This window comes from Leucopleurus acutus, assembly GCF_964270905.1.
Source record: "Leucopleurus acutus genome assembly, chromosome: 20".
NCBI lineage: Eukaryota > Metazoa > Chordata > Mammalia > Artiodactyla > Delphinidae > Leucopleurus > Leucopleurus acutus.
The window spans coordinates 47,252,351-47,269,797 of NC_139162.1; the positions used below are offsets into that span (position 1 = coordinate 47,252,351).

At 55.1% G+C, this 17,447-nt stretch overlaps 1 protein-coding gene across 2 annotated transcripts in view; it reads left to right on the forward strand.

Annotated features, from left to right (window-relative positions):
- SPTBN4 (spectrin beta, non-erythrocytic 4) overlaps positions 1–16,280 on the forward strand; it is a gene marked incomplete at its 3' end in the record, with an annotated part of 69,681 nt that extends 53,401 nt beyond the window's left edge. Inside the window, exons 22-35 of one of the 2 annotated variants that reach the window (XM_082863341.1) lie at positions 2,525–2,803; positions 2,897–3,027; positions 3,907–4,111; positions 4,510–4,890; positions 6,178–6,422; positions 9,156–9,294; positions 9,388–9,472; positions 9,831–10,027; positions 10,623–11,242; positions 12,324–12,393; positions 13,069–13,361; positions 14,535–14,708; positions 14,854–14,896; positions 16,122–16,280. In XM_082863341.1, coding sequence (XP_082719467.1) covers positions 2,525–2,803; positions 2,897–3,027; positions 3,907–4,111; positions 4,510–4,890; positions 6,178–6,422; positions 9,156–9,294; positions 9,388–9,472; positions 9,831–10,027; positions 10,623–11,242; positions 12,324–12,393; positions 13,069–13,361; positions 14,535–14,708; positions 14,854–14,896; positions 16,122–16,280 — 3,021 coding nt within the window. Of the gene's footprint in view, positions 1–2,524; positions 2,804–2,896; positions 3,028–3,906; positions 4,112–4,509; positions 4,891–6,177; positions 6,466–6,800; positions 6,868–9,115; positions 9,295–9,387; positions 9,473–9,830; positions 10,028–10,622; positions 11,247–12,323; positions 12,394–13,068; positions 13,362–14,534; positions 14,709–14,853; positions 14,897–16,121 lie in introns of those variants that run through there. The other variant, XM_082863342.1, reaches the window with a different exon arrangement.
- Positions 16,281–17,447: the final 1,167 nt, after the last annotated feature.

The window sequence follows — 17,447 nt, forward strand, 5'->3', positions numbered from 1 at the left end:
TCAAGTTTATATCCCACCAGTAAAACTGAAGAGAATTTTTCTCTCTCAGTAATTTCAGCAGTAGTCCCAGGAATAACTCTTTTGGGCTCAACTTGAATCACATGTCCACACTGAACTAATCATGGTGGTCAGGGATTTAGACAGCTCTGAATGGCCTGGTCTGGACTAAGGGCTCGCCCTTGGAACCTGTAGGTGGGGTCAGCCTTAACTTTATCTGGGCTGAGATGGAGACAAGGGGATTCCCCACATGAAAATTAGGGTCCTGTGACTAGAAGTAAGGACACTGGCTACTGGGCCACGAAAAAGAAAACAACAAACCAACAAGAACCGCAGACACCTATAGGGAGAGAGGACAGAGAGAATCGGAGGGCTGACACCTATACCGAGCACAGTGGGGGGCTTCTGAGCCACTAAAAATCTCTGGACCTTTATTTACTTCCCTGAGACTCAATTTCCACATCTAAATAAGTAGAGACTTGGTCTAGAGCCGTGTTTCTCCAGTTGCTTAGGGAACCCTTTTGCAGAGGAAGCCAATTGCAGAGGAACCCTTTTTTTTTTTTTTTTTTTTTTTTTGCGGTACGCGGGCCTCTCACTGCTGTGGCCTCTCCCGCTGCGGAGCACAGGCTCCGGATGCGCAAGCTCAGCGGCCACGGCTCACGGGCCCAGCCGCTCCGTGGCATGTGGGATCCTCCCGGACCAGGGCACGAACCCACGTCCCATGCATTGGCAGGCGGACTCTCAACCACTGCACCACCATGGAAGCCCCAGAGGAACCCTTTGATCAAAGCCACTCTCTCACCAAAGCCCAAAGTAAGACATATATAAGAGGGGTAATAATAATACAGTGATGGGACCTCCCTGATGGTCCAGTGGTTAAGACTCTACGCTTCAAGAGGGAGGGGATATGGGAATATATGTATACATATAGCTGATTCACTTTGTTATACAGCAGAAACTAACACACCATTGTAAACCAATTATACTCCAATAAAGATGTTAAAAAAAGAAAAGAAACTCCCATCCCCCCCCAAAAAAAGACTCTACGCTTCCACTGTAGGGACACGCACAGGTTCGATCCCTGGTCAGGGGAACTAATATCCCGAATACCACGCGGCATGGCCAAAAAATAATAATAATAATGATAACAATAATAATAATACATCGATTAAAGACTTACTATGTGCCAAATACTGTCCTAGGGGGTTATATCAGTTATTTAATTTAATCTCCACAATAACCCTGTGAGGTAGGTATTGTCATTACCACCTTTTATTTTTTAAAAAATCTAAGTTGGGAGAATAGGGCATTGAAGGATGGTGGGAAGGTGAGTTCAGAAATTATTTTGGAAAGATTCGTGATTATGCTGCACTTGGTGGAATTCTTTAAGAGGCTGGAGTTTTGCTTTGAGTTTTGTTCTTCTATCTTGATGAAAATACTCCTGGCTGTCAACAGTGTTGGGAACAAACAAAATTGGCCCATCGTTTTCACAGTTGAGGAAACTGATCAAGTGCACTTAATGCTTATAATTGGGGGAGCTCAGCTGTGTGTGTGCGAGAGTGTTGGCTACACAGGGGTTGTTAAACACATACTAGCTGCTGGTGTTGATTGAGCACCTACTGCCTGCCGGACACGGTTCAAGTGCTCCACAGGACAGCAACCCCACAAGGTAGATATTAGGGGGCCACCACTAGCCATGTGCCTTCAGCAAGTTCCTCAACCTCCTGTGCCTCAGTTTCCTCATCTGTGAAATGAGAATGAGAACGATGTCTGGCTCCTGGCGTTGGAGTGAGGAGTAAATGAGTGGCTGCAGGGAATTCCCTGGCAGTGCAGTGATTAGGGCTCTGCGCTTCCGCTGCGGGAGGCACAGGTTCGCTCCATGCCATGAGGTGTGGCAGGAAAAAAAAAAAAAGAGTGGCTACATTATGCAAAGCCCTTACTTAGCAAGGTGTCTGGCAGGCACTTGGTGTTGGCTATTATTATTAACTCCACTTACCAGTTGGGGAACCAAGGCATAGAAGAGGTTAACTAAAGTACTCAGCAATTACAGAGCTGGTGGAGAGAACCTTCTGGGGGTGACAGAAGAATTCTGTATCCTGATCTGGGTACACAGGTGTATAATGTGTAAAAATGTGTCGAGCTGCACCCCTAAGATTGGTGCACTTCACTGTATGTAAATGATACGCATGTAAATGATACCTGTGTTTAGGTCTGTGTTGCAACCATTAGGGGGGTAATCTTGCAATCACCGGGCATCTTGTTTGAGAGCAGAGTCTCTGGACCCAGCCTCCTGTGTTCAAATCCTGTCACCCCCTTACTAGCTGCTTGTTCTCTGGCAACATACTTCACCTCTCCGTGCCTGTTTTCCCACCTGCAACGTGGGGGGGGATGAGTGAGCGAGGAACCGCAAAATGCTTAAGTGGTACCCGGCACGTGGTGGGCCATCTGCGGCTGTTTGTTCTCCTCTCCTGGGCGGCGCCAGTCGTGGAGGTGCCCTCTGAACGCTCCTCTCCACTCCCACCCCCAGGGCCTGCGGCGGGAGATCCAGGCGCACGGGACGCGCCTGGAGGAGGTGCTGGAGCGCGCGGGCGCCCTGGCGTCGCTGCGCAGCCCCGAAGCTGAGGCCGTGCGCCGCGGCCAAGAGCAGCTGCAGAGCGCCTGGGCCGGACTGCGGGAGGCGGCCGAGCGGCGGCAGCAGGTGCTGGACGCCGCCTTCCAAGTGGAGCAGTATTACTTCGACGTGGCCGAGGTGGAGGCGTGGCTGGGCGAGCAGGAGCTGCTCATGATGAGTGAGGACAAGGGCAAGGTGCGCCCGGGCTGGGGGTGCGTGGGGCGCCTGGGGGCGCTGGAGCCCGGGGCCGGCCCCTGCCTCCTCATCGCGGGCGCCGTGTGCCCCCAGGACGAACAGAGTACCCTGCAGCTGCTCAAGAAGCACCTGCAGCTGGAGCAGGGCGTGGAGAACTACGAGGAAAGCATCGCGCAGCTGTCGCGCCAGTGCCGGGCGCTGCTGGAGATGGGGCACCCGGACAGGTGGGCGGGCGGGGGATCGGGGCCACGCAGGGGCGCGGGGCCGGTTCTTAGGGAATGATCCAGCAGGATCTGGAGCTTCGCTGTTGGAAATTGGGGCAAGGCCAGGATTGGACATTGGGGTGGGGGTGGGGTCCCTCACTGCCCCGGGCTGGTGCTTTCGGATTTTGGCAAGTGGCTGGGGGCCGGGAGGAGAGGAGCGCTGCGCAGGGATGTTTGAGGGGGTGGGGCCGGGAGCACTAGGATTTGAGTGTAGGGGAGGGGGGTGATGTCTAGGTCTGAGGGGAGAAGTAAGAGCTCAGGACAGAGAAGGGTCCTCTCCCTAGGACAAAAAAGCCTGGAGCACTGGGATTGGGCATGGCCTGAAACCTCTTGGACAGCGGGTCATATGGCCTCCCTGAGTTTAAGTGCAGGGCCCACATCTAGGAGGCTGGGCCGAGGGGTGAGATCTGAGACAGAGGCACAGAGCTAGACCTCTGTCCGCCTGAGCCTGGAGACTGGGACTGGAGGTGAGGTGGGTTGTCTGGGGACCCAAGTAGGGGGTCTGGAGTCCCACTCAGGTCGCTGGAGGGGCCAAGTGTGGGACCACGGACTGGAAGGCTGGGAGGGGGTGGAGGGAGGGGGTGATGAGCTTATCAAGCTTAGGACAGCAGAGTTTCCCCTGAGCGCTGAGATGCAAGTGCTGGGTTGGCTACCTCCAAGGCTTGCAGAACAGAGTCCCGCGTGAAGGAGTCTGACGGGACTCAACCTTGCCTGAAGGGTGGCCTGCCTGAAGGGTTGCACAGCTCTGCCCTGGGCTGGGGCGGGGGGTGGCAGGGGGTCAGAGCTCTGTCCTGGAAGTCTCAGGGGGCTCCATCCCTGCCCCTCCCTGTCCCCCAGCAGCGAGCAGATCAGCCGGCGGCAGTCTCAGGTGGACCGCCTGTACGTGGCGCTCAAGGAGCTGGGCGAGGAACGCCGGGTGGGCCTGGAGCAGCAGTACTGGCTGTACCAGCTCAGCCGCCAGGTGGACGAGCTCGAGCACTGGATCGCAGAGAAGGAGGTGGTAGCTGGCTCACCTGAGCTCGGCCAGGACTTTGAGCACGTCACGGTGAGCAGCATTAGGAAGGAGCAATGATCCAGTGGCCGCTGTGTCTGCTACTAAGGTTCTCTGGGCCTCAGTTTCCCCATCCATCATAGGAGAATTGTAATAGCACCACCGCATGGCTCTGTGGAGACACAGATGGATTAATATAACGTAAAGCCCTTAGGACAGTACCGAGCACACACAGGGCCTAACACAGCGTTAGTTATTATTCTTGTCGTCTTATTTTTATTCTTGTTGTTACTATTATCGCTACAGAATGAGCGCTCAGTAAGTGTTGGGTATTTTTTGATTGTCTTCATTAGTGTTGTTACTGTTCTCACCTGCCACAAGATGGTGGGCTGGAGGTGGCTGGCGTGTACGGCACCTTTGCCCACGCTGGGGCCCCCATTTCCCGGTGGCAGGTGCTGCAGGAGAAATTCTCGGAGTTCGCCAGTGAGACCGGCACGGCAGGGCGGGAGCGGCTGGCGGCGGTGAACCAGATGGTGGACGAGCTGATCGAGGGCGGCCACACGGCGGCGGCCACCATGGCTGAGTGGAAGGACGGGCTGAACGAGGCCTGGGCCGAGCTTCTGGAGCTAATGGGCACACGGGCCCAGCTGCTGGCCGCCTCTCGGGAGCTGCACAAGTTCTTCAGCGATGCCCGAGAGCTTCAAGGACAGATCGAGGAGAAGCGGAGGCGACTGCCTCGCCTGACCACCCCGCCTGAGCCGAGGCCCAGCGCCGGCTCCATGCAGCGGACCCTGCGCGCCTTTGAACACGACCTGCAGCTCCTCGTGTCCCAGGTGGGGAGCTGGCGGCCAGGAGGGACAGGTGGGAGGGCCTGGACAGTGTGACCAAGGGATGGGGGCAGCAGAGCAGGCAAAAATCAGGCTGTGGACCACATTGAAATTAGATGGTGAGATAGATAGAAAACAGACCACGGAACAGGGAGAAATCACACGATGCGGCAGGTGGAAGACGGACTGATGGCATGCTGCATAGACTCAGACAGTGACGGAAGAAAAGTGGTATAGCATGCCTGATAGAAATTAGACAGTGTTTCCAGTGGAGATTGGGCAGGGGTTCTCCTAGAAACTGTTACCCAAATCCAGATGGAGAGTCTAAAAGGAATTGCGAGGGCATTGAGAGAAATTTGGCTGTGGGGCAGATAGAAATTAGGCAGCAGGTCTCTGACAGAAATCACATGATTTTCCTCGGAGAAATTTGGTGGGTTTGGATTTAATGAATGGAAATCAGAGCTAATAGGAATCAGGCAGTGGGTCTGATAGGAATTAGGAGGTGGATCTGAGACATCAGATGGAAATGAAGCTGTGGGCCTAATAGGACTCAAGCAGTAGAACCGAAGGAAATTGGGTTGCAGGTCTAATGGAAGGTAGAAATTGGACAATTATTGTATAGGCATCGTACAGATGACTGTTAGAAATCAGGCAGAGAGACTGATAGTGATTACATGGTGGGTCTGATACAAGTATGGTGGTCCCGCCAAAAGAAATCAGGTGGTTGAGCTCATGGAGAGCGAGCAGTGGGTCTAACACACACAGCAGAACCAACGGAAATTGGGCAGGAGACCTGATAGTAATTGGATAGCGATTCTGAAGGAAATTGGGTAGTAGGGAGTGGGTCTGAAAAAAATTGAGTGGAAAATATTGGACAGCATGTCTAATAGATGTCAGGGTGGAGGAAGGGTTTCCTGAAAGAAACAAGATAGAGGTGGGCCTGAAAAAATGAGGTGGCAGACCCAATAGAAATAGAGCTCTCAGACTAAAAGAAATCAGACAGTAGACTGAAAGAAACCTGATGGTAGGTGTAAAAGAAGTCAGAATGCAGGTAAGTCAAAGAAACATCAGGCAGCAGACATGAGAGAAATACGGTAGTGGGTTTAAAAGAAGTCAGAAAGTGGGAAAGTCAAAAAGAAATCAGGCAGCGGATAGGAATGAAACCCAGTTGGGATCTCAAGGGTGCAGGCTCCTTACTTCTTTAGGCTCTGCATCCAGCCAGCAGATGGGGGAAAGAGAGGGTGGAGCCTGGACCCCGTGGAGGGCTGGTGCTCGACCTGGCATGCCCCTCAGGTACGGCAGCTCCAGGAGGGGGCAGCCCAGCTGCGGACGGTGTACGCGGGCGAGTACGCAGAGGCCATCGCCAGCCGGGAGCAGGAGGTGCTGCTGGGCTGGAAGGAGCTGCTGGCAGCCTGCGAGGATGCCCGCCTGCACGTGAGCTCCACGGCTGATGCCCTGCGATTCCACAGCCAGGCCCGTGACCTGCTCTCCTGGATGGATGGCATCGCCGGCCAGATTGGGGCAGCTGACAAGCCCAGGTGCCCCTCATCCCACCTCGGGCTTCTTACCTGCCTTTGGGCGGCAACCCCCAGCCCATCAGCAGTCCCCTTCCCATAAAAAAAATCACAATAGCCAATACCTGTGTAGCACCTCTGCCTACCATGCACTGTTCCACATGCTTCTTGTGTTTTAAGACCCCTTGTCAGGCCTGGCGTTGGGGCTCAGAGCACAGTGCATCCTCCTGCCTTTGTGGAGGGGTCGCAGCATGGGATGGACTGACTCAAGATAGGGACACGGAGGTGTACTGGAGGCTTAACCTACTAGGCACTGATTTATTGCTCACATAACAGTTCGATATAAGTATCCAGCAAAGCCTGTCCCACGGCGATTGGGAGCCAGTGTTCTTCCATCATCAGCCCTGGGGTGATTTGCTGGACCTTCTGCATCCAGCTACAGATGAGAAAAAGAAAGTGGGAGGATACCGTGGGAGCTTTTAGGGATTAACCCTGCACTCACGTTCTGTTGGCTCAGTGGTCCCAACCTATCTGCCAGGGAGGCTGGGAAATGTTAGCCCAGCAGTGCGTCCAGGAAAACAAGGGCCTGGAGAGTGGTGGATACATAACATTGTTTTTGTGAACTGTAGGCCCTTGAGCCTGCATTCGTTTACTCAGCAAATATTTATTGATGCCTACTGTACGCCAGATGGGGAGCAAGGTCCAGCCCCTGCCCTGATGCAGCTTACATTCTGAGGGAGGAAGCAGGCAACAGATAAGTAAACAAACAAACACGTGATGTTATTTCAGACAGTAATAAAAGAAAAATAGAGCAAGGTAAGGGGACCTGAGTGAAGTGATCGTGAGTTGGGTAAAGTTCTGGGGGGAAGGGTCTTCCAGGTGGAGGGATCAGCAAGTGCAAAGGCCCTGAAGTAGGCTGTCGTTAAACATGTTTCAGCAAAGGCTAGGTGGTCCTTGTGGCTGGATGGAGTGAGGGGGGAGAGTGGGGAATGGTAGGAAATGACGTCAGAGGGGCAATAGGGCATGGTGAGAAGTTTCCCTTTGCTTGGAGTGAGATGGGAGCCATGGGAGAGCTTAGGGCAGGGGAGTGATGTGATATGATACACATTTGAGAAAGATCACTCCAGGTACCTGTGACAAGTAGATGATGGAGAGCCGGGGTGGAAGCAGGTAGGCCAGTCAGGAGGCTGCCGCCATCACCCAAGTGAGAGGTGATGTTGGCTTGGCCCAGTGTGGCCGTTGAAGAAGTGAGGCAGCATGATTGATTTTAGGAATTGAAAAAAATCTTTTCATTATGGAAAATTTCAACTCTACACAGATGTAGCAGTAACACATAGGGAACCCACGTGTGTACAGTGAACACCTGGCCCATCTTCATCTATACACTCCCCCACGTCCCTTCCACCCTTGACGGAGTTATTTTAAAACAAATCTCAGATTTCATATCATTTCACAGAGTATGTTTTCAGGTTATAAATGTCCAGTCTTGACTGATGGATTAGCTTAAGGGGCTGAGGGAAAAAGAGGAGTCACGGATGAATGATGGGTGAATTTACTGAGGTAGACAGTTTCGGGGAGGGTACATTTGGGAGATAGGGGAGAATCAGGGAGATTGTTCTAGGCATACTAAGTCTTAGGTAGGAATCATTACAATGTGGGACCATCAGAAATAAATTTGGACATATTAAGTCTTTTTTGTTTTTTTTCCCCTGCATCGTGTGGCTTGTGGGATCCTAGTTCCCTAACCAGGGATCGAACCCAGGCCCTCAGCAGTGAAAGCGTGGAGTCCTAACCACTGGACCACCAGAGAAGTCCCTGGACATATTAAGACTTATAAAGCTACACTTGTTGACTGACAGAACCTTCAGAAATTTGGAATTTGCTTTGACCGTATAACAGCTTAGAACGGCACTGTCCAATGCAGGCCACAGATGTGAGCCACATATATAACTTAAGATTTTCTTGGGCTTCCCTGGTGGCGCAGTGGTTGAGAGTCCGCCTGCCGATGCAGGTGACAACGGGTTCGTGCCCCGGTCCGCGAGGAACCCACATGCTGCGGAGCAGCTGGGCCCGTGAGCCATGGCCGCTGGGCCTGCGCGTCTAGAGCCTGTGCTCCGCCAACGGGAGAGGCCGCAGCAGTGGGAGGCCTGTGTACCGCAAAAAAAAAAAAAAAAGATTTTCTTGTAACCACATTAGAAAAAGTAAAGAGAAGCAAGTGAAAATTAATTTTAGTAATTCATTTTATTTAACCCATTATACCCCAAATATTGTTACTTCAACATGTAGTCAATATTAAAATTATTGAGATAATTTTACCTTCTTCTTTATACTAAATCTTCAAAATATGGTGTCTCCTTTACACTTGAACACATCTCAAGTCAGACCAGCCACACTTCAAGTGCTCACCTGCCACACATGTCTAGTGGTTACCATATGGGACAGCACAGACTTAGGTTAGAATCATTGGCTAGTGGAAGCTTCAGAAGTATAGCTTTAGAAAATTAGAAAAATTGGATCTTGAAATTCTAGGTTAGAATCACCAAAGTGGGACATCTTAGCCCTCTGGGAAAGTTGGAATCATTGAATCAGTGAAGAAGATTGGCCCTTCAGAACTTGATCATGGGAGGGGGGTGTCCCGAGGTGGTGTGGAATCCCAGCTCACGGATTTGGGCTCATCAGGAGCTGCGTACGTGGAGGGGTGGGGAAGGTCGAGGGAGGCGGCCCATGGCTCAGATTCCTACCCACCACCCACTGTAGGGACGTGTCATCGGTGGAGGTGCTCATGAACTACCACCAGGGCCTGAAGACTGAGCTGGAGGCACGGGTGCCCGAGCTGACAGCCTGCCAGGAGCTGGGGCGCTCTCTGCTGCTCAACAAGAGTGCCGTGGCTGATGAGGTGGGAGGGGAGCAGGGGTCTCCCTCTGCCATCTGTGCCCATCGGGGTGGGAGCCACCCCTGACGCCTCTCTCTACCCACCCGCCACTCCCAGATCCAGGCACAGCTGGACAAGCTGGGAACCAGGAAGGAGGAGGTGTCGGACAAGTGGGACCGCCATTGGGAGTGGCTGCAGCAGAGTGAGTGGGGCCCCAGACACACGTGGCTCAAGGGCACAGGGATATGCCCCGGCGTGTCAGGAAAAGCCCAGAGGGTGACAGTCATACTTTGCACACCCCATGGGTCCTCAGCAGCAAACATGAAGGCCTGGGAGGGTGGACAAGGGGGCTGCCCTATCATTGACTCCCTGATGGCAGACACCTAGGGGAGAAGCTGGTGCCCTCGGAAATAGCCCCCGCCTCTCTCCTTCCTGCAGAGCCCAGAGCGGTCAGGGCTGGGAAACCAGAGGGGGTGTGGAAGGCCAGAAAAAATAGCCAGTGCCCCTGTGAAGGGCCCACAGGTGCCCCCAGCACCCTTACCCCAAATGTCTCTCCTCAGTGCTGGAAGTGCACCAGTTTGCCCAGGAGGCAGTGGTGGCTGATGCCTGGCTGACGGCCCAGGAGCCGCTCCTGCAGAGCCGGGAGCTGGGGAGCAGTGTGGACGAGGTGGAGCAGCTTATCCGGCGACACGAGGCCTTCCGCAAAGCGGCTGCGGCCTGGGAAGAAAGGTTCAGCTCTCTACGACGCCTGACCACGGTCAGCACCCCATTTCCTGCCCCAGCACCCCTCCCACGGCTCCACACCCATCTCTCTGTATGAGACAAACACAGGGGCTCAGCGCTGTGTTGAGTGAGAGCCGGGACACACCCTCATTGGGCTCCCAGTCCCGGGGGGGAGGGGGGTGGGGGGGTTGGGGGGAGAGGGTTGAAGGGGGTAGGGGACAGACCTATCACCTGTCATCAATGACAGTCCAGGGCTAGGATGGGGGAAGCACAGGGGGACATGAGAGCCCAGAAACACTTGTCTTGGCCTGGGGGAGTCTGATCTGAGACTTGAAAAATGAGGAGAAGAGACCATTGTAATTAAAAGTCTTAAGGTCTGGAAGGAAGGAGGCAATGGGGGGGGCAGAAAGGCACCTAGAGAAAGTGATGATTTAGCCAATTCTTAGAAGAACCCTAGGTGTTTGCAGGAGAAGATAGGAATTAAGCTCCTGGCAGAGACAGGCCTGGACAACCTTGCTTTTTCACTAATAACTAATAAACTAGATGGTGAGGCAGACCACCCAGAGCCACCTTCCCAGGCCCCGCCCCCACCCCGCCTTTCCGCCTGAGCCTGGCCCCTCTGTCCCCAGATCGAGAAACTCAAGGCAGAACAGAGCAAGCAGCCACCCACCCCCCTACTGGGGCGCAAGTTCTTTGGAGACCCTACGGAACTGGCGGCCAAGGCTGCGCCCCTGCTGCGACCAGGGGGCTATGAGAGGGGCTTGGAGCCCCTGGCCCGCCGGGCCTCGGACACGCTCTCGGCCGAGGTGCGGACCCGGGTGGGGTACGTGCGCCAGGAGCTCAAGCCGGAGCGCCTCCAGCCGCGCATCGACCGGCTGCCGGAGGTCCCGGCGAGGGTGGAGCCCACGGCCCTGCCGGCTGCACCAGAGGAGGCCGCGGAGACCTCTGGGGCCCCCGCGGCAGCGGAGCAGGTCCGGCCGCGGCCAGAGCGCCAGGAGTCCGCTGATCGCGCGGAGGAGCTGCCCAGGAGGCGGCGGCAGGAGCGGCAGGAATCGGCCGAGCAATCTGAGGAGGCTGCGCGGAGGCGGCGGCCAGAGCGGCCGGAGTCAACGGAACATGAGGTGGCACACAGCCTTACCCTGGGACGCTACGAGCAGATGGAGAGGCGGCGCGAGCGGCGGGAGCGGCGGTTGGAGCGGCAGGAGTCCAGCGAACAGGAGATGCCCACCAGAGGAGACCTGGCCAAGGGGTGAGGCCCCATGTGCCCAGGGAGTGGAGGAAGGGGAACACGGAGAGCTCCTGGAGCCGCACAGGCCCAGCAGAGAGGGCTTCCGGGCTCAGAACTGCCTAGGGAGGGAGATACATTTGTGGCACCCATTCTGCAGACATGTAAACTGAGGCTGGAAGAGGTTGGGAGTCGTTCCCACTATCCCACAGTGGCAGTGGCTTCCTCCAGGTGCAGGTTCTCTGCTACTGAGTTTCTGACCCCTGCATCAAATCCCCTGGATGACCCTGGGCAGGGATTTTATCCTCTCTGCATCTCAGTTTCTCCACTGGGCTAATGGTGGAACCATCACCTCCCTGATTGGAGTTAAGACCCTTTATCACAGTCTCTCTCAACCTTATAAACTGGGTGCTGTAATCATATCCATTTTATGGATGGAGCAACTGAGGCTCACAGAGGGCAAGTCACTCAGCTTGGGTGAAGCATGACCGGAACCCAGGCCTTTCAGAATCCTGAGTGTGTTGTGCACATCACTTCAACCAGCTGTGTCCCCAGAAAGAGGCCTTTGGTCAAATACGTTTCAGTGACAATGACTTCCTGACCCCTTTTAATTTTGTATTTCGTGAACATTGGCTGAGTGCCCACTCTGTGTGTGGTATGTGCTGGGGAGAGCAATGACCCAACCAGCTCCAGCCCTGCTTTCATGGGGCTCACAGTCCAGTGGGGGAAACAGACTTGTCACCAGAGAGTGTGACCCAGAATGATCAGGGCTGGGATGGGGGAAGCCCAGGGAGCTTGAAAGCTTAGGGGGTGGGTGGGAAAAGGCAACAGTATGTTCAAAGGCTTGAAGGCACCAGTTTGCATTTTGGTCTCTATGTTGCTTAAAACTCAAGAGGGGAGAGAGGTTCCATCTTCCATTTGGCAGACATGTGCTGAGCACCTGTGGTGTGTAAGGCAGACATCTGAGACAGGCAGCTGCAGAAGTGGACAGGGACCCGGCATCTCAGGCTAAGAGGTTGAGGCTCCTCTGGCCAGCCAGGCTGGTCTCTGGGAGAAGGCATCCCAGTTCCATTGGGTCTTTCTGTGCCCACCCCCCCACCCCTAGGAAGGCCACCCTGGCTGACATTGTGGAGCAGCTGCAGGAGAAGGAGGCAGGCCCAGGGCTCCCTGTTGGGGTAAGTTGAGCCTCGGTGTGGGTGGGGGTATGGGGGCCCCTCTCCTCAGAACCGGAGTCAGAATCCCCAAAACACCAGTGCCTAGCCCTGCCCCCCTATCTGAACCCTGCAGAGGCTCTCAGGGGATGGAGAGGGCTCCCAGATGCCTCCCACAATCTGAAATTTTCTCCCTTCGAAAGATGAGGCCACTGACCTAAGAGACTCCTACCGCCCTACACACACACACACACACACACACACACACACACACACACACACACACACACACACACAAGTAGACTCCAGACTCTTCCCACATCTGTCCTGGACTTTTTCTCTAGCCCAGTGGGGGTCTCAAATTTCCTTACTGACAGCCGTACGCACACAGGAGGTCCCAGATTCCTCCTACAAAGATGCTGGGACATCTACCTGCCTGCACCCCCTACCTCCATAGGTCTAACTCTCTTCCCCCTAAGATAGAGAGGGATTCCAAACGTAGGAGTCCTGACAGACCCACTCCCAAGACCGGGGGAGCCCTTAAGAGTTGGGCCTCCAACCCTGAGATCCTCCCATACTCGCCTTCAAGACAGATTGCCCTGCAGACAGATGGGACCCCCAGACCTGTGAGTTCCCCCAGACAGATGGCTCCCACACCCCACTATGGACAGCACCCCTCTTCCCCCTCCCTTCACACAGCCGTCGCTGCCTCAGCCTCGCGAGCTTCCCCCCGGCCGCCTGCCCAACGGGCTTGAGCCGCCCGAGCGGACACCTCGGCCGGACCGGCCGCGGGCGCGGGACCGGCCCAAGCCGCGACGGCGGCCGCGGCCCCGAGAGGGTGGTGAGGGCGGGGGAAGCCGGCGCTCGCGGTCCGCCCCGGCCCAGGGCAGCTCCGCCCCCGCGCCTCCGCCACCGCCCACTCATACAGTGCAGCACGAGGGCTTCCTGCTGCGCAAGCGCGAGCTCGACGCTAACCGCAAGTCGTCCAACCGGTGAGCGTGTGGGCGGGGCTTTGGAAGGCGGGTCCCAAGCTCAGGGTCGAATGAATGAATAAGTGGGTCTGAAGAGGGCGGTGGGGCTAAACTTTAGGGCGCCCAACCCGTGGCGGGGTAGGCGAGGCCTGAAAAGGGGGCCTTAACTTCAAAGAATCAATCAATGAACCGGAGGAGCGAGGCTTAAGGTTAGTGCGTCCAATGGGTGAGTGGGTGGAGCTTAGATGGGGGCGGGGCCTGAAGAAAAAGTTATTACTACCCAATCTCATAGCAACCAACCCAAGAGTTAACTAGAGCTAATAGCAAACGGTGTGGGGTCTCGTCTAGAGGGTTCTTAAGGCTCGCGAGGTGGAGCCTGGAGAGGTCCTTCAACCAGTGAGTGGGGTGGGTTCATTTATTTCAATTTCAAATTGAGGAAGGGCCTGATAAGTGGCGGATCCCAAACTGAGGGCTGAGGGGTGGGGGGCACCTCATATAGGTTTCCAGATGGGGGCCTAACAGTGATGTGTCTACTCTTGGAGTCCAGCTCTGGATTGTCCAACCCTTTTTTGTCCAACTGAGAGGCAGAATCTGGGGAGAGGTGGAGCCCATAAGGGAAGGGTTGAACAAGCAGAAGGAGTTGGGCAGAACAGATTGAGGTTTTGCCTGTGGAGGTAGTCTTTCCTCCTTGTGCTGAGAGCAAGGTGGGAATAAACAGAAGCACCTGGATGTATTTTGATCGTGGGAGACTTCCTCCTCGGTTGGGGCTTCCGCTGAATGGGGAGACAAGAATTCCTCACTCCAGACAGTAGACCAATAGACTAATAGATCTCCCTTCAGGGAATTCGGGGTTCGGGGTGGGGGTGGTGGAGGAGTGGCGAGGAACATGCCCAAGCAGAGGCCTGTGGAGGAGACAGCTTAAGTGTTGCCTTCAGGAAATTCAGTGTGGGAGGGGATAAGGAAGGCCAACCCCAGCAGGGGCCAGCCTGGACAAAGGCTTGGTACCCAGAGACTTAGACCCTCCTCTCAGCTCAGCAACTGTCATAAGGAAGAGCACTCCAGGTGTATGGCCCAACTAGGGCAAAGGTCCCCGGGGAGGAAGGCTCAAGCATATTCAGCCCACGAAGGGTATTAATGAAGAGTACTCAGGCAGAGTGCTGCGACTCTGCCTTGAGCCCCATGTCGTCACCCCAGGTCGTGGGTGAGCCTGTACTGCGTGCTCAGCAAGGGGGAGCTGGGCTTCTACAAGGACGCCAAGGGCCCAGCATCGGGGGGCACGCATGGCGGGGAGCCACTGCTCAGCCTGCACAAGGCCACCAGCGAGGTGGCTAGTGACTACAAGAAAAAGAAGCACGTCTTCAAGCTCCAGTGAGCCCCCTCAATGGGCAAGAGGGAGGGTCCAAGACCCACCTTCCCCCTCCCAGCAATACCCTGCTTCCCTGGAGGACGGTTGGTGGATGGGTGGGCTGGGCCTCTGCCTCAGAGCCCCTAGATCCTGTGTCCTCTCCCACAGAACCCAGGACGGCAGTGAGTTTTTGCTCCAGGCTAAAGATGAGGTGAGATCTGTTCCTTTCTCTCCCCTATTCGACCTCAGGAACCATCTGGCTGGCTGACTCCTGGCCCAGAGTGATGGGGCTGTGAAGACGAGAAGCACAAGCCAGAGTTACCAGGGCTGAACTGGGAAAGCCCATGGGCAATGAGAAACCAGAAGAAGTTTCTAATCTAGCTGGGGGGAGGTGGAAGATCAGGGGCTGGCCTGGAGGCCCCAGGACAACGTCCAACCTCCTTGCCTTGGCCTCTGAGATGAAACTGGAAAGTTGGGAGGGAGTTAGCTTAAAAAAAAAAAAAAAAAGATGAACTACAAGTGCAAAGAACCAGAAGTACAGAATCACAAAGGGTTAACTGTGCTGGAGGAGAGAGTTCAAGGAGGATAGTTCTCAGAAAGTTTCCCAGAGGCTGGATCTCTAAGGACACCGTGGGTCATTCGGAGGCTGGAGTTTATTCTAAGGGCACTAGGGAGCCATGGCAGAGTTTTGAGCAAGGGAGGGTTACAGTGATGCATAAGAAAGATCCATTTGGTTACCATGTGCAGGGTAGATTGGAGAGGGTGAGTGGAGGTGTGGAGCACAGGAGGTGGCCAGGGCAGGAACCCAAGTGGGAGACCACAAGGCTGGATTAGGGCAGGCCTGTGGGGAGGGGAGGAGGAGGTGGGTGAGAGACAAGAATGTGAGTGGACCTTGGGACTGGGGCTAAGGGGAGAGGTCAGGGGAGGAGGAGCAGGCATGGAGGTGGTTTGAAGAGATGCTGAAAATAGTAACACTTGTTACCTCATTCATCATCACAAGAGGCTATGAAGTAGGCCTTTCTTCCCTCCATGCCTCTTTTACTTATCTTTAAAATGGAGATAAAAATAGTTTTCCATCATAGGATTATTGTGAGAATTAAATAAGTTGATACAGGTGGAGCACTTACAGGGCCTGTAAAATTACAGTGCTTTGTGTCTGCTGATATTATTGCTTCCTGTTGTTTATCTCTATAGTGGGAGTTAGATATAATCCAAATGCATAGGATTGAGTGAATTAATCCACAAAAGTGCTTAGAACAGAGCTAGGCACAAAATAAGGGCTATGTAACTATTTACATCATCATCATCATCACTGTTATTGTTATTATTATCCATTTAATAGATGAGGAAACTTAGGTTCAGAGTGGGCAGTCTGATTCTAGATTCATCAGTCTCCTCTCTTCCGAATATAGACTGTGTCCTGTTTCTCTCTCCAGGAGGAGATGAACGGCTGGCTGGAGGCTGTGGCCGCCTCGGTGGGGGAACACGCCGAGATCGCCCGCTGGGGCCAGACACAACCCACCACGTCGTCCACAGACGAGGGCAATCCCAAGCGGGAGGCGGGGGAGCGCAGGGCCAGCGGGCGCCGGAAGTGACTTCCCACCCGCAGGGCCTGACTCACCTCCCCGCCCCTCCTCCCCACACTGTGGGCACAAAGACACTTTCTCTTCCGCAGGGGCTGGAGGCCCTAGTCCCACCAACACTGCGGACGCGCCCTGACCGGCACCGGAAAGGAGGGGACTTCTCCTGCACCCCAAGAAGTGGTGGGGGGATTGCTGCCCCTATAGCCATATCTCGGCCCCTTCCCGCTCGCCACCTCCACCCCAGGTGCTGGGGCTCCATTATTTTTATGCAATAACAGCTTGTTGGGGGGCGGGTAAGGGGCCAGTTGAACCAAGCTCCCTGCCCGAATGCCCAGATCCAGCCCCAAGAAGCTGGGGTGGTAGGGGCGATAATTCCCGCCCTAGGGATGGGCATGGGGGCGCTGGTGAGGTCCCCTGGACCATCCAGGGTGCTAGGGGGTGGGGAGGGGACGCCCCCCTCCCCGCCTTTACCTCACTTCCAATGCTGCCTTGATCTCTGTCTGGGAAGGGGGAGTGAAGGGGCCCTAGCCCCCGAACTCCGCCGTCTCAGAGCCATGCGGTTAATTCCTGACTTAGTTTATTTTTGCAAAACGTCGACCTCCTCCTCCCCCCGCCCCGCATCCGCGAAGGCTTTTAATGGGAGGGGCGTCAGAGCTCAAAACTGTCTTCCTCTCTCCTCCCCCCTCCAGCTGTAAATGCCACTTCGGGAGGGGAGGGGCGAGGGGAAGCCCTCCCCCTGCATGCTTCTGGCTGGAGCACTTCCCTGGGGAGTGGGGGAACCGGGTTGTGGGCAGCCCCCATGGCCACCTGGAGAAGCCACTGGGACCCAGGGGTGTGGGGGCGTGTGGCAGGCGCGCACTCTGTGTACCTATAATAAATCCTTTGGCTTTGACGGTCTGTGCTGGTTTTTTCGCGTTTCATGGGCTGCGCCCAGGAGGACTGGGTGGGGCGAGGGGAAGAAACTGTCTTGCGGAGAACATTTAGATGTCCCTCTTGGTGTGGACTAATTTCGAGGTCTAAACACGTGTCCCCGACGAATCACCTAGATGCCATTCCTAAATCGGGAACCCCAGAGGGATGGAGGAACGTTTTGCTATCCGTGGTAACTAAACTTCCCCAAAGGAGCCGTTCGGTCCGTCCCGTCCAGGACAGGAAAGGCGGGACCCTTTAAGGAGGCGG